Source organism: Ambystoma mexicanum, chromosome 13 (assembly GCF_040938575.1).
Source record: "Ambystoma mexicanum isolate Mex_15411 chromosome 13, UKY_AmexF1_1, whole genome shotgun sequence".
NCBI classification, from domain to species: domain Eukaryota; kingdom Metazoa; phylum Chordata; class Amphibia; order Caudata; family Ambystomatidae; genus Ambystoma; species Ambystoma mexicanum.
The window spans coordinates 745755101-745778244 of record NC_090938.1 but is presented as its reverse complement, the minus strand read 5'-3'; the positions used below and the strand labels follow the sequence as shown (position 1 = coordinate 745778244).

Sequence of the window (23144 nt, the reverse complement as noted above, 5' to 3'; positions counted from 1 at the left end):
CTGTCCCCTCCTTTCTCCTCTCCCCCCTCCCTTCACTGTATCCTTAGCACTTGCTATCAGAAATGTCGCCGAACTGTATGATAGCAGCTTGTTTGTCTCCTCCCCCCTCACTTGTTTTTTCCTCCCTCTCCCTCTCCAGCACGATCTGAATTGTCGTCAGGCTAAGTAGGATAGTTTCTTGTTTTGTTCTCCTTCTCCCTGTTTCCCCTCCTCCCACCTCTTGTTAAATTCCGGTACTACCAAAATTGTCATCAGGCCTAGTAAGGTAGCTGCTTGTCTGTCTCATTCTCCTTCCCACCCCCCCCAGCCTCCTTATCACTGTCAAAAGCTCTTGCACTATCTGAAATGTCGCCAGGCCGAGTATGATAGTTAATTTCACATTCTTAATGTATCAAGGACTTATAAGAATGTCACTGTATTCTCCCTTGTTCCCTCCCTGCCTTGAAGTGCTTTGAAACACATTGTGTATAGGCGCAATATAAATAAACAATCAATTCAATTCAATACTCTTAGGGGATGTCTCCTATCTCACCCATCCAGCACTGCTCCCTGTACTCTCAGGGGATGTCTCGCATCTCACCCACCCAGCACTGCTCCATGGACTCTCGAAGGCTCCCTCGAGCCTCTCTGCCCTGAGCCGCTCTACACATATATGAAGCCATTGCTCTCACCTCGAGCTCGGATGCTTTCCTGCTTTCTTCCTCTACCCACTCCTGCAGGCCCTTCAGCTCTTTTTTCAGATGCTCCATGTGGCTGTAAAGTTTATCCTACAAGAATAAAACCAGTTTGTTAGTCAAAATATTTCCTGTAAATAAAGAATCTACACAGACAACAAGACAGAAGGGTCCCAGGACAGCCTAGCTCTTTCCCTACACCTGTATATAGTCTATGAAGAAAGCCCCCTGTATTTTCTCTTAAGCACACTTACAGTCTATAATGTATGCTCCCTCAGACTCCCTGCTGCTCCCATAGGCTAACAGACAGTCTATAAAGAATGCTCCCTCAGACTCCTAGGTGCTCCCATAGACTAATGGACAGTCTAGAGTGTATGCTCCCTCAGACTCCTTACTATTCCCATAGGGTAATGTACAGTCTATAAAGAATGCTCCCTCAGACTGCTTGCTGCTCCCATATGCTAATGCATTCTATAAAGAATGCTCCCTTAGTCTCCCTGCTGCTCCCATAGGCTAACAGACAGTCTATAAAGAATGCTCCCTCAGACTACTAGGTGCTCCCATAGGCTAATGGAGAGTCTGTAAAGAATGCTCCCTCAGACTTCTAGCTTCCCCCATAGGCTACGGGACAGTCTATAAAGAATGCTCCCTCAGACTCCTTACTATTCCCATATGCTAATGTACAGACTATGAAGAATTCTCCCTCAGACTCCTAGCTTGCTTCTCCCACAGGTTAATGTATAGTCTATAACAGAGGTCTTCAAACTGTGGGGCGCGGCCCCATCCCAGAGGGGGGGGGAGGGGGGGGTGGCAAGAGCCCAGCATGAAATGTAAAAAAACAAAATCTTTTTTTTTTCTTTCTTTTTAAGATTGGAGGAAATGGGCAGGGGTGGCTCACATGGTCGGAGTGGACAATACAACTGTCTCAGGCACCAATGAAAAAGCAGCCCGCAGTTGCAAATGGATATTCATTCCTTTAGTCACAGACTGTTTGAATAGTACCCAAGGGGGTGTTTTTTGTTAAGCAAATTGTGATATTTAAAGAATTTTCATTCAGCAACAATGGTCAAAACTACCAGCTGCATAGAGAAGTAACTCATCAAGCTGGCCCACATTGGCCAAAAAAGGGGCCGTTTTGACTGGCCTACAGTAGAATTTTGCATTTTTGGTACGGGCATTGCCCTATTGCCCTATAGGCCAGTCCGAACCTGGCGGCTCATCCATAATGGGCGAGGGGGCGTCCACCCAGTGGCCCCCCCACCCATTATGGAGGAGCCGAGGAGCCAGCCCAGTGAAACACTGAGCACTCCCTCGGCTGCTTTTTCCAGCTGAGGGAGTGCTCCTGGACTGGCTGAACTGTTTCCCTTTGACAGTTCAGTTCCCCAGCCATACATGCTCACTAAGCCATGCAAGGCTGGAAGCGTTTTGCTTCGCAAGCCTCGCATAGCTCATTGTAAATGCTGGCTAGGGCACAGCATGTCTGTATGTGAGAGGAGGAGCTCCTGCGCCACCTCACACATACGGACAGAGCAAACTGGAGCAGGGCATTTCAGCACCCACGTGCAGGCCCCTGCAGAAGGTACGTTTATGTTCATTTATTTTTTATTTAAATAGTTGTATGGATGCATGTATGCTTGTGTTATGAGTGAGTGTATGGTGATGGGTGCTTGTATGAATGATAGAGTGATTGTTGTGTGAATGTGCGTGTATGTGTGTGTGTGTGTATATGTGTGTGCGTTTTTTTTGGTCCGTTGAGCTGATTTTGGCAAGTGGGGGGTAGTGGGAGGAAGGAGGGTTGCACAACAAAGGCATTTTAAAAATGCCTTTTTTGCACAATCCCCTACCCAGTTGGCAAAATCAGCTCTCCTTCTGAGGTGCTGTGGAGCCCAGGGGACAGGAAAGGGATATATTTTACTGGATATCTATCATAGATGTCCCGTCAAAAATATCATGCTTTCCCCCTTGGCCCCCCATCTCCAATTGCAAACTGTTTGGCTTTTTTTTAAAGTATGCTCTAAAATGCAACATTTTAACCCATTATTTAAAAATAATTCACGGTAGGGAAACCCCCGAACCCTCCCTCAGACTCCTTGATGCTCCCATAGGCTAATGCAGTCTATAAAGAATGCTCCCACAGACTCCTGACTGCCCCCACCGCTTACTATAGTCTATAAAGAATGCTCCCTCAGACTCCTGGCTGCTCCCATGGGCTAATGTAAAGTCTATAAAGAATGCTCCCTCAGACTCCTGGCTGCTCCCATGGGCTAATGTAAAGTCTATAAAGAATGCTCCCACAGACTCCTGGCTGCCCCCATAGGCTAATGTACAGTCTATATAGAATGCTCCCATAGACTCCTGGCTGCTCCCATAGGCTAATGTACAGTCTATATAGAATGCTCCCACAGACTCCTGGCTGCCCCCATAGGCTAATGTACAGTCTATATAGAATGCTCCCATAGACTCCTGGCTGCTCCCATAGGCTAATGTACAGTCTATATAGAATGCTCCCACAGACTCCTGGCTGCCCCCATAGGCTAATGTACAGTCTATATAGAGCGCTCCCATAGACTCCTGGCTGCTCCCATAGGCTAATGCACAGTCAGTAAAGAATGCTGCCGCAGACTCTGACCTGCTGCCATAGGCTAATGTACAGTCTATAGAGAATGCTCCCTCAGACTCCCAGCTGCTCCCATAGGCTAATGTGCAGTCTATAGAGAAGGCTCCCTCAGACTCGCAGCTGCTCCCATAGGCTAATGTACAGTCTATAGGGAATGCTCCCTCAGTCTTCTAGCTGCTCCCATAGGCTAATGTACAGTCTATAGAGAATGCTCCATTAGACGCCTAGCTGCTCCCCATAGGCTAATGTACAGTCTATAGAGAATGCTCCCTCAGTCTTCTAGCTGCTACCATAGGCTAGTGTACAGTCTATAAGGAATGCTCCCTCAGTCTTCTAGCTGCTCCCATAGGCTAATGTACAGTCTATAGAGAATGCTCCTTCAGTCTTCTAGCTGCTCCCATAGGCTAATGTACAGTCTATAGAGAATGCTCCCTCAGTCTTCTAGCTGCTCCCATAGGCCAATGGACAGTCTATAGAGAATGCTCCCTCAGACACCTGGGTGCTCCCATAGACTGGTTTACAATCCATAGCTCATTCATCTTGGAAGACACTCTGTTCATAGAGGTCCTAAGGTCATCAATCCTCATATCCTTTCCCCCATTAAATATGAATGATGACATCACCCACGACACATATGTAACCAGATCTGAGATCCTTGTTCTGCCACAAACACACCTAGTTCTCCTCAGCAGACCCTCCTACAGTGGGAGACTTAAGGCCCCGAGACTTGCACCCTCAGCAGGAGCACCCACTGGGAGGCTTGGGATATCCACACATGGCAACGTGAGGTCATGGGTGAGGTCACATGCTGGGCACATGCCAGGTTACTTGCATTGCAATGATCAGAGAGTGAAGGTTAAGCAGAAACCTTAACATTGGGTGAAGTGGGGCAGGGGGTGGGGGCTGAAGTCGAGTAGCACCAGCCTCGCATGGGATGGGGCTGCGCCCCAGGGCTGGGTCCAACCATTACCCATCTGCAGAGAGCTCGCCATTGGATGAAGTGGGGGGCAGTGGGGTTTGCAGTCGAGCAAGAGGACTGGAGTCAGAAGAGGGCTGGAGTCAAAAGAAGGGAGATTTTAGGGGTTAATTGGAGGAACAACCTCCATTTATGTATTTCCTTAAAAGAAGGGCCTCATTAGAAGTGAACCCACACCTAAAATCTGCTGCTTTGACATGGAGTTAATACTAGCATGTAAAGTGGCAGCAACTGTCCATGCAGAATTACTGCATGTCCTGTGGGATTCCATAATGGGGAATAGCAGCAGCCATGCAGTGTATTACTGACCAAGACATACCACACACACACCCTGTACTCTGTGGCAGCCTCCACACAGTATGAGATGCAAGGTCCCAAACATGCCACACACACCATTATACTGTTGGGCAGCCTGGAACTCAGTAGGAGATTTAGGGTCCCAAGACATGCCACGTACACCCTCTGTACTCTGTGGCAGCCTTTACTCATTATGAGAAATATGCTCCCAAGACTTGCCACATACACCCCATGTACTCTTGGGCAGCCCCCACTCACCATGAGCTTTAGGATACCAAGACATGCAACATTCATCACGTGTACTCTTGGGCAGTCTCCACCCAGCACCTTAGGTTCTATCCATGGCATGTGTACTCTCTGGGCGCGGGGGCATCGTGGGACATGTGGTTCCTGTCTGGTCACATATGCAATGTGTACATTTGGTCAGCCTTATTCTGTGGCAACCCTTTGGTCCCAAGCTTGCTATATGAACATTGTGTGGTCTTGGGCATCTTACTATAGACGACACTGTGACCTTTGCGAGCTCAGACCCTTCACATAATATGCATGGTGTGCCCTTAGGCTGCCTCCTAAATTGGACAAACAGCGTGCACCCTAAGGTCACAGACCCGTCTAATGCACATTGTGGTACTTTGGGCAGACTCTTTGATTCCTGCCCTTTTACATACTCTACTTGTGCTCCTGGGCACCCTTATGAAGGTGCCGCGAGGGTGCCTTTTGCCACCAGTAAAGTCACACACAGTGTGCTCTTGGGCCCTTCTTTATAGGACACACTGTGTGAGCTCTATGCTGCAGAGATACCTGGCACACACTCAGGTGTGTGGTTCTCTTCACTGTGCAGCTGCACGTGCTGGACGTCCTCCTTTAGGGGTTCGCTGTGGCTATAATGAGTGCCTGCGCCATCATATCCACAACGCATGTCCCTATAGCACACATACACCTTGTACTCCTGGACAGGCGCTGGAATGAGGAGCACTGTGCAGAGAACCCACCCATGTCCCTGGTCTACAGCACACATTCCTTGTACTCCTGGGCAGCCTCAGAAATAAAGAGCACTGTGTGAGAACCCCCCATGTCCCAGACCTACAGCACACTTCCCTTGTACTCCTGGGCAGCCTCAGAAATGAAGAGCACTGTATTAGAACACACCCATGTCCAGACCTATAGCACACATACCATGTACTCCTGGGCAGCCTCTGGAATGGGGAGCACTGTGTTAGAACATTCCCATGTCCCTATAGCACACATACCTGGTACTCCTGGGCAGCCTCTGGAACGGGGAGCACTTTGTGGGCTCTGTGACCCTTGGATTCCCGGCAGATCACACAGATGGGTCTCTGGTCATCCTCGCAGAAGAGTTTCAGTTTCTCTTCGTGTTCTCGGCACAGGTTCTCCTCTTGGGGGGTGTTGCTGGAGGCGTGAAGCTGTTTGGCTATTTCCACCATGTTCCCCAGCTGCCTGAAGGGTCGGAGGGTTTTGCTCTGTGAGGTTTCCCTGCACTGAGGGCAGGGGAAGTTTGCCTCCAGTCCCTCCCAGCACTGAGTGATGCAGGACAGGCAGAACGCATGTCCGCACTCCACAAACACCGGCTCTGTGAAGTATTCCAGGCATATGGAGCAGGTGGCCTCCTCCTTCAGGCTCTGGAGGTGGGCGGCTGCGGCCATGTTGCTGCTCAGCTGCAAAAAAAAAAGTGATGTTAAGTAACTTAAGTTTCGTTTCTCATCGGAGCCCATGAAGGGGGCGTGTCAGTCCTTCTCCTTCCTTATACACCTTGGAGGAGCGCGAGGTCTTTACTGGCTGTGGGACACGCCTATCAAGCTGGGTGGGCGTGTCCTCAGTAGAGCAGGCACTGGTATGGACTTGGAACAACAAGAGACCTTGGAAAATGCTGTAGAAGAGCCCCCTCCCCCTATTACAGCGAGTAGGCAAGTGCAATCCCTGTAAGGGGGAGGATTTCCCCCCTGCAGAAAGCTTTTAGAATGCAGCTTCAACCATTTTTTTCAAGCACATTTTTCAATATTGGTATTTTCCTATGTCTTCTTTTTGTTGGTGTGTTTTCAAGCGCCATGAGTTGTAGAGCTGCTTCGGAGCACTGTCCAGAGTTATGTATGTAACATTGCATAGCACCTTGAAACGCATTTGCCTCATGTTTAGCTTCTTTATTTTGTGCCAATTTATTGTGCAAATGGTGTGTGGTCACAAATTGTGCGTCTGCCACAGTTTTTCCTGATTCCACTTCCGAATCCCGACACAGAAGATGTTCTTGTTTCATAATTTAGAGACCAAGAAACCAGTCCCCCGGTAATCCAATAAGCGACCCAGGCAGCAATGCTAGAGGCGGGATGTATTCCCATGCAGCTGTGACCCTGGCAGCAATGCCAGAGGCAGGATGTATTCCCATGCAGCTGCGACCCGGGCAGCAATGCTAGAGGCAGGATGTATTTCCATGCAGCTGCGACCCAGGCAGCAATGCTAGAGGCAGGATGTATTCCCATTCAGCTGCGACCTGGGCAGCAATGCCAGAGGCAGGATGCATTCCCAGGCAGCTGCGACCCAGGCAGCAATGCCAGAGGCGGGATGTATTCCCATGCAGCTGCAACCCAGGCAGCAATGCTAGAGGCAGGATGCATTCCCAGGCAGCAATGCTAGAGGCGGGATGTATTCCCATGCAGCTGCAACCCAGGCAGCAATGCTAGAGGCAGGATGCATTCCCAGGCAGCAATGCTAGAGGCAGGATGTATTCCCATGCAGCTGCTCCCCAGGCAGCAATGCTAGAGGCAGGATGTATTCCCATGCAGCTGTGACCCAGGCAGCAATGCCAGAGGCGGGATGTATTCCCATGCAGCTGCGACCCAGGCAGCTATGCTAGAGGCGGGATGTATTCCCATGCAGCTACGACCCAGGCAGCAATGCTAGAGGCGTGATGTATTCCCATGCAGCTGCGACCCGGGCAGCAGTGCTAGAGGCAGGATTTATTCCCAAGCAGCTGCGTCCCGGGCAGCAATGCTAGAGGCAGGATGTATTCCCAGGCAGCTGCATCCCGGACAGCAGTGCTAGAGGCAGGATGTATTCCCATGCTTCTGCGACCCAGGCAGCGATGCTAGAGGCAGGATGTATTCCCATGCAGCTGCGTCCCAGGCAGCAATGCTAGAGGCAGGATGTATTCCCATGCAGCTGCGACCCAGGCAGCGATGCTAGAGGCAGGATGTATTCCCATGCAGCTGCGACCCAGGCAGCGATGCTAGTGGCAGGATGTATTCCCATGCAGCTGCGACCCAGGCAGCGATGCTAGACGCAGGATGTATTTCCATGCAGCTGCGACCCAGGCAGCAATGCTAGAGGCAGGATGTATTCCCATGCAGCTGTGACCCAGATAGCAATGCTAGAGGCGGGATGTATTCCCACGGGATGTATTCCCATGCAGCTGCGACCCGGGCAGCAATGCTAGAGGCAGGATGTATTTCCATGCTGCTGCGACCCAGGCAGCAATGCCAGAGGCGGGATGTATTCCCATGCAGCCGAGACCCAGGCAGCAATGATAGAGGCAGGATATATTTCCATGCATCTGCGACCCAGATAGCAATGCTAGAGGCGGGATGTATTTCCATAGAGCTGTGACCCAGGCAGCAATGCTAGATGCGGGATGTATTTCCATGCAGCTGCGACCCAGGCAGCAATACTAGAGGCAGGATGTATTCCCATACAGCTGCGACCCGGGCAGCAATGCTAGAGGCGTGATGTATTCCCATGCAGCTGCGACCCGGGCAGCAGTGCTAGAGGCAGGATGTATTCCCATGCTTCTGCGACCCAGGCAGCGATGCTAGAGGCAGGATGTATTCCCATGCAGCTGCGTCCCAGGCAGCAATGCTAGAGGCAGGATATATTCCCATGCAGCTGCGACCCAGGCAGCGATGCTAGAGGCAGGATGTATTCCCATGCAGCTGCGACCCAGGCAGCGATGCTAGTGGCAGGATGTATTCCCATGCAGCTGCGACCCAGGCAGCGATGCTAGAGGCAGGATGTATTTCCATGCAGCTGCGACCCAGGCAGCAATGCTAGAGGCAGGATGTATTCCCATGCAGCTGTGACCCAGATAGCAATGCTAGAGGCGGGATGTATTCCCGCGGGATGTATTCCCATGCAACTGCGACCCGGGCAGCAATGCTAGAGGCAGGATGTATTTCCATGCTGCTGCGACCCAGGCAGCAATGCCAGAGGCGGGATGTATTCCCATGCAGCTGAGACTCAGGCAGCAATACTAGAGGCAGGATGTATTCCCATACAGCTGCGACCCGGGCAGCAATGTTAGAGGCAGGATGTATTCCCATGCAGCTGCGACCCAGGCAGCAATGCTAGAGGCAGGATGTATTTCCATGCTGCTGCGACCCAGGCAGCAATGCCAGAGGCGGGATGTTTTCCCATGCAGCTGAGACCCAGGCAGCAATGCTAGAGGCGGGATATATTTCCATGCATCTGCGACCCAGATAGCAATGCTAGAGGCGGGATGTATTTCCATAGAGCTGTGACCCAGGCAGCAATGCTAGAGGCGGGATGTTTTTCCATGCAGCTGCGACCCAGGCAGCAATACTAGAGGCAGGATGTATTCCCATACAGCTGTGACCCAGGCAGCAATGCCAGAGGCGGGATGTATTCCCATGCAGCTGCGACCCAGGCAGCTATGCTAGAGGCGGGATGTATTCCCATGCAGCTGCGACCCAGGCAGCAATGCTAGAGGCGTGATGTATTCCCATGCAGCTGCGACCCGGGCAGCAGTGCTAGAGGCAGGATTTATTCCCAAGCAGCTGCGTCCCGGGCAGCAATGCTAGAGGCAGGATGTATTCCCAAGCAGCTGCATCCCGGACAGCAGTGCTAGAGGCAGGATGTATTCCCATGCTTCTGCGACCCAGGCAGCGATGCTAGAGGCAGGATGTATTCCCATGCAGCTGCGTCCCAGGCAGCAATGCTAGAGGCAGGATGTATTCCCATGCAGCTGCGACCCAGGCAGCGATGCTAGAGGCAGGATGTATTCCCATGCAGCTGCGACCCAGGCAGCGATGCTAGTGGCAGGATGTATTCCCATGCAGCTGCGACCCAGGCAGCGATGCTAGAGGCAGGATGTATTTCCATGCAGCTGCGACCCAGGCAGCAATGCTAGAGGCAGGATGTATTCCCATGCAGCTGTGACCCAGATAGCAATGCTAGAGGCGGGATGTATTCCCACGGGATGTATTTCCATGCAGCTGCGACCCAGGCAGCAATGCTAGAGGCAGGATGTATTTCCATGCTGCTGCGACCCAGGCAGCAATGCCAGAGGCGGGATGTATTCCCATGCAGCCGACACCCAGGCAGCAATGTTAGAGGCGGGATATATTTCCATGCATCTGCGACCCAGATAGCAATGCTAGAGGCGGGATGTATTTCCATAGAGCTGTGACCCAGGCAGCATTGCTAGACGCGGGATGTATTTCCATGCAGCTGCGACCCAGGCAGCAATACTAGAGGCAGGATGTATTCCCATACAGCTGCGACCCGGGCAGCAATGTTAGAGGCAGGATGTATTCCCATGCAGCTGGGACCCAGGCAGCAATGCTAGAGGCAGGATGTATTTCCATGCTGCTGCGACCCAAGCAGCAATGCCAGAGGCAGGATGTATTCCCATGCAGCTGAGACCCAGGCAGCAATGCTAGAGGCGGGATATATTTCCATGCATCTGCGACCCAGATAGCAATGCTAGAGGCGGAATGTATTTCCATAGAGCTGTGACCCAGGCAGCAATGCTAGACGCGGGATGTATTTCCATGCAGCTGCGACCCAGGCAGCAATACTAGAGGCAGGATGTATTCCCATACAGCTGCGACCCGGGCAGCAATGCTAGAGGCGTGATGTATTCCCATGCAGCTGCAACCCGGGCAGAAGTGCTAGAGGCAGGATGTATTCCCATGCTTCTGCGACCCAGGCAGCGATGCTAGAGGCATGATGTATTCCCATGCAGCTGCGTCCCAGGCAGCAATGCTAGAGGCAGGATGTATTCCCATGCAGCTGCGACCCAGGCAGCGATGCTAGAGGCAGGATGTATTCCCATGCAGCTGCGACCCAGGAAGCGATGCTAGTGGCAGGATGTATTCCCATGCAGCTGCGACCCAGGCAGCGATGCTAGAGGCAGGATGTATTTCCATGCAGCTGCGACCCAGGCAGCAATGCTAGAGGCAGGATGTATTCCCATGCAGCTGTGACCCAGATAGCAATGCTAGAGGTGGGATGTATTCCCGCGGGATGTATTCCCATGCAACTGCGACCCGGGCAGCAATGCTAGAGGCAGGATGTATTTCCATGCTGCTGCGACCCAGGCAGCAATGCCAGAGGCGGGATGTATTCCCATGCAGCTGAGACCCAGGCAGCAATGCTAGAGGCGGGATATATTTCCATGCATCTGTGACCCAGATAGCAATGCTGGAGGCGGGATGTATTTCCATAGAGCTGTGACTCAGGCAGCAATGCTAGACGCGGGATGTATTTCTATGCAGCTTCGACCCAGGCAGCAATACTAGAGGCAGGATGTATTCCCATACAGCTGCCACACGGGCAGCAATGTTAGAGGCGGGATGTATTCCCATGCAGCTGAGACCCAGGCAGCAATGCTAGACACGGGATGTATTTCCATGCAGCTGCAACCCAGGCAGCAATACTAGAGGCAGGATGTATTCCCATACAGCTGCGACCCGGGCAGCAATGTTAGAGGCAGGATGTATTCCCATGCAGCTGCGACCCAGGCAGCAATGCTAGAGGCAGGATGTATTTCCATACAGCTGTGACCTAGGCAGCAATGCTAGAGGCAGGATGTATTCCCATGAGGCTGCGACCCAGGCAGCAATACTAGAGGCAGGATGTATTTCAATGCAGCTGCGACCCAGGCAGCAATGCTAGAGGCAGGATGTATTCCCATACAGCTGCGACCCAGGCAGCAATGCTAGAGACAGGCTGGATGTATTTCCATGCAGCTGCGACCCAGCCAACAATGCTAGAGGCAGGAGGCATTTCCATGCAGCTGCGACCCAGGCAGCGATGCTAGAGGCGGGATGTATTCCCATGCAGCTGTGACCCAGGCAGAAATGGTAGAGGTGGGATGTATTCCCATGCAGCTGCGACCCAGGTAGCAATGCTAGAGGCGGGATGTATTCCCATGCAGCTTCTACCCAGGCAGCAATGCTAAAGGCAGGATGTATTCCCATGCAACTGCGATCCAGGCAGCAATGCTAGAGGCAGGATGTATTCCCATGCAGCTGCGATCCAGGCAGCAATGCTAGAGGCAGGATGTATTCCCATGCAGCTTCAACCCAGGCAGCAATGCTAGAGGCAGGATGTATTCCCATGCAGCTGCCTCCCAGGCAGCAATACTAGAGGCAGGATATATTCCCATGCAGCTGCAACCCAGGCAGCAATGCTAGGGGCAGGATTTATTCCCATGCAGCTGCGACCCATGCAGCAATGCTAGAGGCAGGATGTATTCCCATGCAGCTGCTACCCGGGCAGCAATGCTAGAGGCGGGATGTATTTCCATACAGCTGCGACAATGATTGGGAGTAGTGCTAAACTGTACCTTTCATCAACTGACAGGCAGTAACCACGCCCCTACCGGAAGTCCCGCCTCTCTGGGGTGTCCATGGTAACGCAGGTCCCTCCTTACGGGATGTTCCTAGTGACGTCATGCGTTGTGTTGGGGGCAGTGCAGGTGTAGGAAAGGGCGTTTCCCAGTGGTGATGTCGTGGGTGAGGTAATATTTTGGGTGCTAGGCGTGGTCCAGCAGGGATGGTGACATCACGGGCATGTCCCTGAAGTTTCCCCTAAGGCCTAACCTAATAGTGACGTCATGCGTTGTGTTTGGGGGCGTGCAGGCGTAGATAAGGGCGTTTCCCGGTGGTGATGTTGTGGATGAGGTAATATTTTGGGTTAGGCGTGGTCCAGCAGGAATGGTGACAGCCCGAGGGTGTCAAGGTCCAGGGCTCTGGGGAGATGATGTAGGCATGAAGTTGTGATGTCAGGGGGCAGGCCGGGGGGCGTTGTAGGGGTTATGTAGTTATGTGCCCTCCCATAGGGGCGGAGTGTGGTGCATATATAGAGAAGGAACTCTGGAGAGAGGTAGACGGTGCTCTGGGAGTCTGCGCTAGTATACACAGTCTGACCATATGTTTGGGTTGCTATGGATCTTTTTTTAATTGATAAATATATTTCCAAAATGTGTAAGTTTTAGGGGGGGTGGGGTGTGTGTGTGTGTGTGTGTGTGTGTATGTGTGTGTGTGTGTGTGTGTGTGTGTGTGTAAATAAGCAGGGTAAAAAGCTTAACAGTTATAAATGTTGAACTGTGTTGTGGTAAAATGTGTGGCAAAAAAAGCTTTGGTGCTTTATTGAAGAATCAGCCCGGCATTGTAGAGTTAACTGGGGTATTTATAGAAGCTTTGTGACGTTGTGGGAACGATCAATAGTTCGGTCACACTCTGATGTGTAGCATTTGGCTTATGTTTGTAAAACACGTATTACTTTTGTTTTGAAGGGAGCATGGAATTTTAAGCAGGGTCATTGTATACAATTGTAGAGTGTACGTGTACCATTTGGAAAATGGCACGTCGTCAGATGTAAGAGGCTAGGGGCATGTCTCTGACGATATACGTTTTTATGTAAATAGGTATAATGTGGCGTGACTGGCTAAATATTAAACAGGCTAGTCTATAAATATAACGGTAACTGGGGGGCGTGGCTTGGCGCCGATGGCGAGCGGTAGCTGATCTGCCGAGCTCCGGCCGAGACGTCGTTTCCTGATCCTTTTTCTCCGGCCTATGTGAGGCCCCAGCCCTTGCAGAAGAATGTGCTGTTGGGGGAAGCAGACCTGCATCTGAACCACCATCGGGCCCACCGAATTGGACCTCCTAGACGCCACCGTGGCCCTAAAACTGCTCTCTCCCCCCGCTCCGATCGAATCCAAGATGGCGTCTCGCATCGCATAGCGGAGCCTCTGAGCGGAAACCCTCCCCCAACGGACTCCCAGGCCTGGTGGGGTGAAGCGGAAGCCCGACAAGGAGAACGACCCCCCCGGGTGCCGCCCGTCTGACACCAACAGAGGACTGGCCTGGCTCGGGTCACTCCACTGATCCAGCCCCACAAGACAAGGGGCGTGAGATCTCGCATCAACTGAGTAAGGGGCCTCCCGCTTACCCCTACTCTTCTGATATCCGCCTCCGGGGGCCGCACACCCAGACATGGGGGCTGGCTAAATACAGCCCACGGCCCGAAGTCCAGCTTAAGAAGAGGGCCTCGTTAGCAACCCCGCAAGCTACCTAACTTTTGAGGCCCAGGACATCCACAACAAGACCAGAGCCACCACCATGGACTCCTTTGTTTCCACCAAGGTGAAGACCCCCACTCAAGCCAGGGCCGGCCCCTCTGAAGTCACCCAGGCGGGCGAAGGGGTGGCCACCGATAACCACTCTCAGATACTTGATGCCATAGCTTCACTAAAAACGCATATAGACTCTAAGATCGACAAATTCAAAATAGACATTCAACTAATTTGCCAGGACGCTCGCAACTTAGCTGAGAGGGTCACAACCGTCGAACAGTCAACAGAGGAAACATCTACGGCCACCACAGCTATGAAGTCAGAAGTCGCCCTCCTGAGGAGGAAAGTCGCCTTCCTGGAGGAAAGGGCGGAAGAGGCCAAAGGCCGGGCCAGACGGGGCAACATCAGGATCCTGGGTGTCCCGGAGGGGAACGAGGGGGCAAACACCACATCCTTCGTCGAAACCCTTCTGCTGCAAGAAATTGGGGCCGGCAAACTGGATCGCACCCCAGACCTATAATTGCTAAGATACTGAACTTTCAGGACAGAGATACTGTCTTAAGGCGATCTAGGGAAGGTGGCCCCATCGAAAGAGGGGACTCCAAAATCTCCATCTACCCGGACTATACGCAGAAGGTGCAAAGAGAGAGGAATTCATTTGTCCCGATAAAAGCTAGGCTCCGCCAACTGAACCTAAAATACAGACTACTATACCCGTCACGCCTCAGGGTCATCTATAAGGAGAGAGTGGTGTTCCTCGATAACCCAGAAGCAGCCAGCATGTGGCTAGAGGATAATAACCTGGCCGATGGCAAGGACAACTCACAGACTGAGGCCTAACCCCCTCGGATCCCACAAGCGACCCCCAAGCAAGAGTAAGAACCACCACATACGACGCCAGAACACAGAAGGTAATCGAACTTCAGTTTATTATTTGGAAACGGCCTCGCTCGGCTCCGCCGCCAGGCCCTTGCCCCACCCCCAGCGTAGAATTCACCCGGTCCAGGCACCCGCCTGACCCAGCTCGCGCCCGACTCCCGGATGGGCTCCGACGGCTCGAGAGCGCCTGAGCACCGCGACGATGTTGTAGTCGCTGGGCGCACCAGTTTGAGTTTTGTTATTAGTTTCACTAGTTGTACAGTCTTCATGCTTCTTTCGCCAATCGAGATGGGTCCAGGACTTGACCCGGTAGATCGGAAACCAGTGGTATCCCCCTCGCAGCCTACTTAATGCGGATTACAGCAGAGCCGGACTCCGGGGACGGTGTCCCGCATCAGATCCGAAACTCAGACCCGATGGCGGCATAGCTCACCTTGATGACATGGAACGTGAGGGGTATGGGCTCATTCCTCAGACGTAATCGTATACAGTCCTACCTTAAAAGGAAGAAAGTCTCGATAGCACTCCTTCAAGAAACCCACCTCACGACAGAGGCCATGTCCAAGATTGCAGACCGATGGGCCGGGACTGTGAGAGGGTCCCCCTACTCTAAATACGCGAGAGGGGTGCTAATATGGATAAGCCCAGATGTGCCCTTCCAGATGGAGGGGTGTGAACAAGACAAAGAAGGGAGATACGTAGTGATTTGGGGCACAATGGAACAGACCCCGGTCTGCCTGGTCAACTCATACTTCCCACATCACGCGATACCGGCGTACCTCACCACAATGATCACAAAGCTGACTCAGCACCGGGACTGCACCTTTATATGGGGAGGCGACTTCAACTGCGTTGTTGACGCAAGCATGGACAGATCGCTGCCTCCACCCCACCCGAGCAACCCCGCACCCCTGGCCCTGAAGGAAACTCTGGAGCAGCTCAATCTGGTGGATATCTGGAGGGAACACCACTCGGCCGATAGGACTTACTCCCATTACTCAGCTCCACACGGAGTCCACACAAGAATCGACTACCTGTTTATCAACAAGGAGCTCGCCCCATGTGCCACAGCCACAGAGTACCTGGGGCGAACGATCTCCGACCATTCCCCACTGACCATGCTATGGCAGCTGAGGGGCCCCAGACCCCCGATCCCTATGTGGAGGATGCCGACTGCGGCACTTGAAGACCCCGAGTTCAGGGAAAACCTGGCCGAAAAGTTGGAAAACTACCTGGAAATCAACATGGGGTCGGTATCCTCCTGGAGCACATTATGGGAAGCTATGAAGGTGGTGACCAGAGGAGAAATTATATCGAGAGCCGGCGGAATTCGCAGGCAATTGAAGATAACGCTTGAAGCACAAGAAGCAGAGATCTCCCGACTAGAGTCTACCCATGACAACTCCACAGTGGCCGAGAACAAATTGAAGGAAGCCCGGGCAGAATGTCAACAAGCTTGGGAAAGACTGGAGAAATTCGATTTCACCACACACCATCAGATCCCACAAGGAATCGGACAAACCAGGGAGGTTACTGGCCTGGCTCTGCAAGCCGGAACACCCCAAACACCTCCCAATGGAGATACGGGACGCCGATGGGACATCCCACACGACTCAGCTGGGGATCAATGACGCCTTTGCCAGATTCTACACTAAACTGTATGCCCACGAGGCACAAATTCCTACTGAAGACATTATAGACACACTTGAGGAGATAGAACTCCCCCGTATTTCACCCGAGCAGAGAGATGAACTGGAGATGGAGATCACTCTTGAGGACGTGCAAGGGGCAATCAGGTCCCTCTCTAACAGCAAAGCCCCTGGCAGCGACGGCCTCCCACCTGAGTTTTACAAAACGTACGAGTCCATCCTCACCCCAGTTAAGAGACCATAATCATTCCCATGCTCAAGCCGCACAAATCACCCACCGACTGTGAGTCCTACCGCCATCTGGCCATGCTAAACTATGATGCCAAGATTCTCACATCCATATTAGCCCGCAAACTGGCCAGAGTGGTGGGATCCATCGTCCATGAGGACCAGAACGGATTTGTGCCTGGGCGCAACACCACAGCTAACCTTAGGAGGCTACAACATGTAATGGGCGAAACATACGCGAGAGATGAAGACCTGGCGGTGTTGTCCCTCGACGCTATCAAGGCCTTCGACTCCATATATTGGGAATGGATCAGGGAGGTCTTGAGAAGATTCGGCTTCGAAGGGGGCTTCATCAGGTGGATCGAGGTCCTCTATAATTCCCCAATGGCAAGAGTGAAAACGGGAAGAATGGTATCAGCAGCCTGGGAAATACAAAGGGGAACAAGACAGGGGTGCCCGCTATCGCCCATGCTGTACATACTGGGCCTGGAGCCGATCGCACTATACTTCAGGCAGCAGCTCTTCGACGCTGGCATCATGGTGGGCAATGTACACCACATAATATCTCTATACGCAGACGACGTTCTCCTATACTTAAGAAACCCCGAAGTTAATGCACCGACAGCACTGGAGGTGCTAGACAATTACGCGAAGTACGCGGGGATCCGATTCAGCAGAAGCAAGTCCTCCGCATTCCCCCTGGCGGGCCTACGAAACACATCAGAAAGCGATCTCCCAGTGATAGGAATAGGTTGGCAACTGGTCAAGTTCTGGTACCTGGGGATCAACGTGAGCCACACCCCGCTATTCACGCACGAACATAACACTGAGGTCGCCATTACGAGTCTTCGACGCTCTATAAAATTCTGGCCCAAGCTCCCATTGGCCATGGTGGGCAGAGCAGCGATAGTCAAGATGATCGTACTCCCCCGTTTCCTATACTTCTTCGTGAATATTTGCCATTATGTCCGACTGCCCTTCTTCAAGAAACTGGAGGCTATCATCAAGGACTTCCTATGGGGCCCTCACAGGCATAAACTGTCGCTATCCGTCCTTTCCCTGCCACATAAAGAGGGTGGAATAAAGCTACCGGATCTCCAGCTGTACTACCTGGCCGCCCAGTTAAGTCACATAACGAAATGGCTCTCGGACAAACCTTTGGCCGAGACGGAACTACTGAGGCAATCCTCGAACAACGTGATCCCCAAGGAAACCCTATGGCACCCCACACGGCAATCCCCGACCACCTTACAAGTGATTGACCTGGGTAGGAGGATATGGGCCCGGTCCTGCTACATCAGGCGAGTGCAACACCCATACTCTCCGGATAACCCCATCTTAGCAGATACCTGCCGAACGGATGCAGACCTCTCCACAGCAAGGAGGTGGGAAGAAGCCGGCATATACACATGGGGTGACATGTTCGAGGAAGGGGAATTCAGGGACTTTGAATCTCTTAAGGCCACCGAAGGAATACCTCTGGGCCAGTTCCTCTGGTACCACCGCCTCAAGCAGACTGCCAAGAAACAATGGAACGGCTGGCCGGAGGAACCCTCCCCTGACCCTCTACTTCAAGAAATGCATGACCTCTCGGATGGCTGGAGACCAGTCTCCAGGCTCTATAGCAGACTATGCGACAAACCTAACCCTAAAGGCGAAGCTCTGAGGGCGAAATGGGAAGTGGACCTCGAGACCCCGATTACGGACAAAGAATGGGAAAGAGTGTTAATATTTCCCAAAAAAGTGTCTAGGAATGCTAGATTCGGCCAGATTCAGTTGAACGTCCTGTATAGGACATACATGACCCCACATAGGGTCGCCTCCTTCAACAAGACATCCTCCCCTGCATGCCCATGGTGTGGGAACGATAAAGCGGATATGATCCACATGTTTTGGACTTGCACTAGGGCGATGACACTATGGTCCAAAGCCAAACAGACTTGCATGGACGCCGGAATGACGAGGTACGAATGGACTCCCGGCGAGTGCCTTCTGGGAAAGTACCCCAGACCTAGCAAGTTCAAGCATGCTGTCAGGTTAATGGATATCTCATGCATCCTGGCTAAGAGAACAATTGCTATGGCTTGGAAGACGCCGTCAGGCCCCAGGCACGAACAATGGCTCAAAGAACTCGAGAGATGGACGGTAGCCGAAACCAGGGCATGGCAAGAAGGAATCACGTCAAGCGGCGAAACTGAGAGCGGCAACTAAGAATCATGGAAGGCCCTCCTCAGAGACATACGCTTCACCGCCGACCACAAGCCCCCCTGAAATCCCGTAGCATCACACTGGCCCTAATCCCCTGCTCCCAGCCCGAAAGGACAGCCCCTGTATGCGACCCCTCCTGCTTCCTGAGACTCTGGGTCGCTGGCCTTGACCCATCCATCCACTGAAAAGTTTGCTACAACATGAAGACTGTTGTTGTTTTGTTTGTTCCTTCCCTCTTCCCTGTTCCCCCCTGTACTATTCCCTCCCTTGTTTGAATCACTGCTTAATTTTTCGTTGTATTGCACGTTTTTTTTTTTTTCTTTTCACCAAAATCAATAAAATACGTTTAAAAAAAAAAATAACGGTAACTGGGAAGCGGTCTTTTCTTGTTCACACTTCTGCGCCTGAAATAAAGGGGTCATGGAATTTGGAAACGAAGTAAGTGCATTTTTTTTTTTAATGTTTAAAAATGCTTTAAGGTGTATAATTATTGATTCCTTTTATTTAGAGATACGAAGCACCGTCCTTTTACGATGAATTTGACTTCCAAATAATATTAGGTAAGGGTATGTGTATTTTGTTTCATAAGTGTTCAATTAATGTTACAATTGGAAGGTGTTTAAGTTGTTTGAAAAAGAGTCCCGTGAATAAAAAAAAAAGGCAATGTAAACATACGAGGGTCTGTAAAACCAAAAGAATTGTATTTAGGGACTGAATAGGAGCTTATGGTCGATTAATAAAGCTACACTATGTGTTTTATTTATATTAGATGCATCAAAAGATCAGGACGTTTGCATTTTAGAAGGTAATTTCACTGTTTAACATGTGTTTGTTGCTTTGGCGCTCGGTAAAAGATATATGCATAGGTAATCTCTAATATTGATTAGTTAGACCCGCGGAGGAGCGCAAAGGACTTTGAGCTTTTTTTTTCTAAAGGATCTAGGCAGTAAATGTTTTAGACTCGTGAATTTGAGAGTTTTGAATCCAGGGTGGACAGAAGATTATTTGAGCCTATTAAAATAAAAAAATAAAATGTCTTTTTATTCTAGAAATGAGTGAACAAAAAAAAACAGCAGCAATACGACACTTTAGAAGAAATAAGGTTGTTTAACATGTGTCTGGTGACTTGCGCTATGTAAAAAAAAAAAGAAGATGTATTTGACTAGCCAATCTATAATATTGATTTCTTTCTTTGAACAGGACACCGTGGATCAATATTGAACAGCAATGTATAAATGGACATGGGCTACGAAACCTTTTAAGTTGAATCAGTTGGGGTTACAAGCTGATGGGCTTTTATGAAAAATATGTCTCTTTAATTTCGAAGCGGAGCAGAAATCTGATTTTTAAAACGGTAGTAGAACCATGAATGTTTAACATGGGTTTGTTTTAAAAGGGCTGGTGCAACCTTTAAAGGGCATTTTTAGTTTGCATAGGGTTGTGGTGTGGCTGTTATACTGTGTAAAGACACAAGGCGTTTTGTAAATCATATTTTACAGTGTTGTTTTTGAACACCTGCAGCATTAGGGCATTAGGATTTAAGGTCTAATCACATAGGAATTAAAATATATGCTTTTGTATTAACATTACAGTAGACCATGCCTATGGCAAAAAGGCTTCAAAGAAGAGAAAGCATATCAATGCTATAGTTGAGGGTGGCAAAGGTAATAAAATATTTTTATTTTATTGTGTGTGCGTGTGTCTGTGAGTGTGTTATGTAAGTTTGGATTTATGTTATAATGTTTTTTATATAGATTTCCAATTGGTGGGCCGAGCACAACATTTTGAGGGACAGCTCAAAAGGAAGCGTTTGGAGACAGATACGATACGCGCAGTATTTTGTTTATGTTTGCTAACGAAAACGTTTTTCAGCTTTAAGGTTTATTATAGGTTTATTTTTTATTTTTAATGGGTTTTGGATGATTTAGAAGGAAACATGTATCAGGGGTTTATGAGTTTGTATGTTTATAAGGAATCAGACTCATGCTTCTTGTTTTGTAAATATGTATTTAATTATGTTATGGTCATTTTTTAGGGCCTAGTGTTGTGCACAACTCTAAAGGCTTAGCGCATGCTACCTCCGGAGGCCAGGCAGCGGATCGTGTGAAAAAAACAGGCCCGACCTTAGAGCGTTTTGAGGGGATTTTGAAAAGGAAGCGTTTGGAGACAGATACGCACGGTATGTTATTTATGTTTGCTAACAAAAATATTCTTGGAGCTTTAAGGTTTATTATAGTTTTTTTTTTTTTTAATGGGTTTTGGATGATTTAGAAGGAAACGTATCAGGGGTTTATGAGTTTGTATGTTTATAAAGAATCAGACTCATGCTTCTAGTTTTGTAAATATGTATTTAATTATGTTATGGTCATTTTTTAGGGCCTAGTGTTGTGCAAAAGTCTAAAGGCTTAGCGAATGCTACCTCTGGAGGCCAGGCAGCGGATCGTGTGAAAAAAACAGGCCCGACCTTAGAGCGTTTTAAGGGGATTTTGAAAAGGACCTATTCAGGGGACAGTACGCATGGTATGTTATTTATGTTTGCTAACGAAATATTTTTGCAGCTTTAAGTTTTATAAAGGTATCTAGGGCGTATTTTATTATAGGTCTTCATGGGATTTGGATGTTTCAAAAGGAAGCATGTATTAGGCTATAGGATGGTGTATGTTTATAAGGAATAGGCTTTTGCTTTTAGTTTGTAATTATGTATCTAATTTTCTTTTAATTATGTTTCTGTTTAGGGTCTAGTGTTGCGCTTCCGCCCTTTGCGGTCCCACCAACGACTCGTGTGAAGAAAACAGGTCAGCCCTACACAGAACACTTTGACACAACAACAGATGGGGGTTATGAGGAATGTGTGGGGCTCCAAAATATTTTAAAGAAAATAAAAACCTGTAAATTAAGTTTGAAAAAAGATGTACGGTTTAAGGGGTTCAACATGTTTTAAATGTTGCTAACTCTGAAACTGTGGAAGCTCAAAGTATTCAGGACACTCTGGCGGATGACCCTCAGGCCCAGTCTGTTAGCTGTGATAAAAATATACGGTCCCGTGTAAAGGTTATAACTAGGGGTGTACCGAATAGTACATTTACCATTCGGCCGATTACCGAATAGTTGGCCGAAGAATTCGGCTGAGCCGAATAGTGAACCGAATAGTCATTAATTACTACAAATGTGTCAATATATGCATAACAAGCCAAAACTGTTGGCTTTGCCAATGCTTGTTTTAACAGGACTTCAGTGAAGGACATGCATAGTGCTTATAAATAGTTTATAGGTGTAACTAAGCTTTAGAAGGGGAGTTTTATCATTGCTTGCTTTCATTGCCTAATAAAATATTCCATCACAACTCCAATTACTTAAACATATATATTACAATATGACACTGCTAATAACAAAGCAATACCTTTAAAAAGTAATTTAAAGGTATTGGTGGTGGTATTTGCTGCCCTACCTGTTATAGGTTGGTGCTAAAATATGAAGTATTCTATAAATAACATCTGTTTTAGTGTTACCTCAACGGTTGTCAAGATGCCCTTAATTCGCTGGGACTGCGCAATGCATCACTCCTAATTTGGGTCTCATGATGAGTATTGTGGCAATGTGAAAAACATATAGCACATGTTTTTAAAATACCACCCAATCATGATTTGGGATTAAATTGGATATTCAGGGCAGGGGATACACTGAATGTGCTGTAAGTGAAAGAACACATTATCTATTTAACCCATTAAAGTCCATTCTTTGTACCCATTGTGTTAAAAATGCCATTTAATCCCGACTTATAATGATGCCATTTATTAATAATAAATTACATGAACTCCAAGCTGCCTCGGTCTGCTTAGATGTGGTGTAGCTCCACAGGCTGTGTCAGTGTATGTCCTGCACCTGTTTGATGCCCTCCAGCTATCTCAGTTTCTGGAGCTTCAACGAGGCCCCTTGCCATGTGTGATACCTTAAGGCACTACTGTCCTTTCTCACCCCATTAGTGTATAACAGGATCAGGGCAGCACTCAGCTTTTGACTTTGAGGAGGGGCTAATGAGAAGCAGTGCCGTTTGTGGGGAGTGTAGCCTTTCAGCCTCCCACTGACAACAAAAGGTCTTTTTTATTTTTTTTTTATTTTAATTTGATCAGTTTCTTACAAACCTTTAAAATGATTACAAACAAAACACAAAACACAACACATAATCAGAATACGTCATCCTTTAGGAATCCCTTAGAAATACCCCTCCCAGTTATCAAACAAGTAAGCAATGCACTGTCGTCATTACTCATCAGCCGACAATATA

General features: G+C 49.6%; 1 protein-coding gene across 3 annotated transcripts in view; it reads right to left on the bottom strand.

The window, feature by feature from the left end:
* Positions 1–6285, bottom strand: part of LOC138521884 (E3 ubiquitin-protein ligase TRIM39-like) — a 167729-nt gene extending 161444 nt beyond the window's left edge. The window contains exons 1-2 of one of the 3 annotated variants that reach the window (XM_069635046.1): positions 5815–6285; positions 672–767 (exon numbers count right to left, since the gene is read on the bottom strand). In XM_069635046.1, the coding sequence (XP_069491147.1) occupies positions 672–767; positions 5815–6228 (510 nt within the window). In that variant the 5' untranslated portion in view covers positions 6229–6285. The remainder of the gene's footprint in view (positions 1–671; positions 768–5814) is intronic. The other 2 variants (XM_069635048.1, XM_069635047.1) reach the window with 2 other exon arrangements.
* Between the last annotated feature and the right edge of the window lie 16859 nt (positions 6286–23144).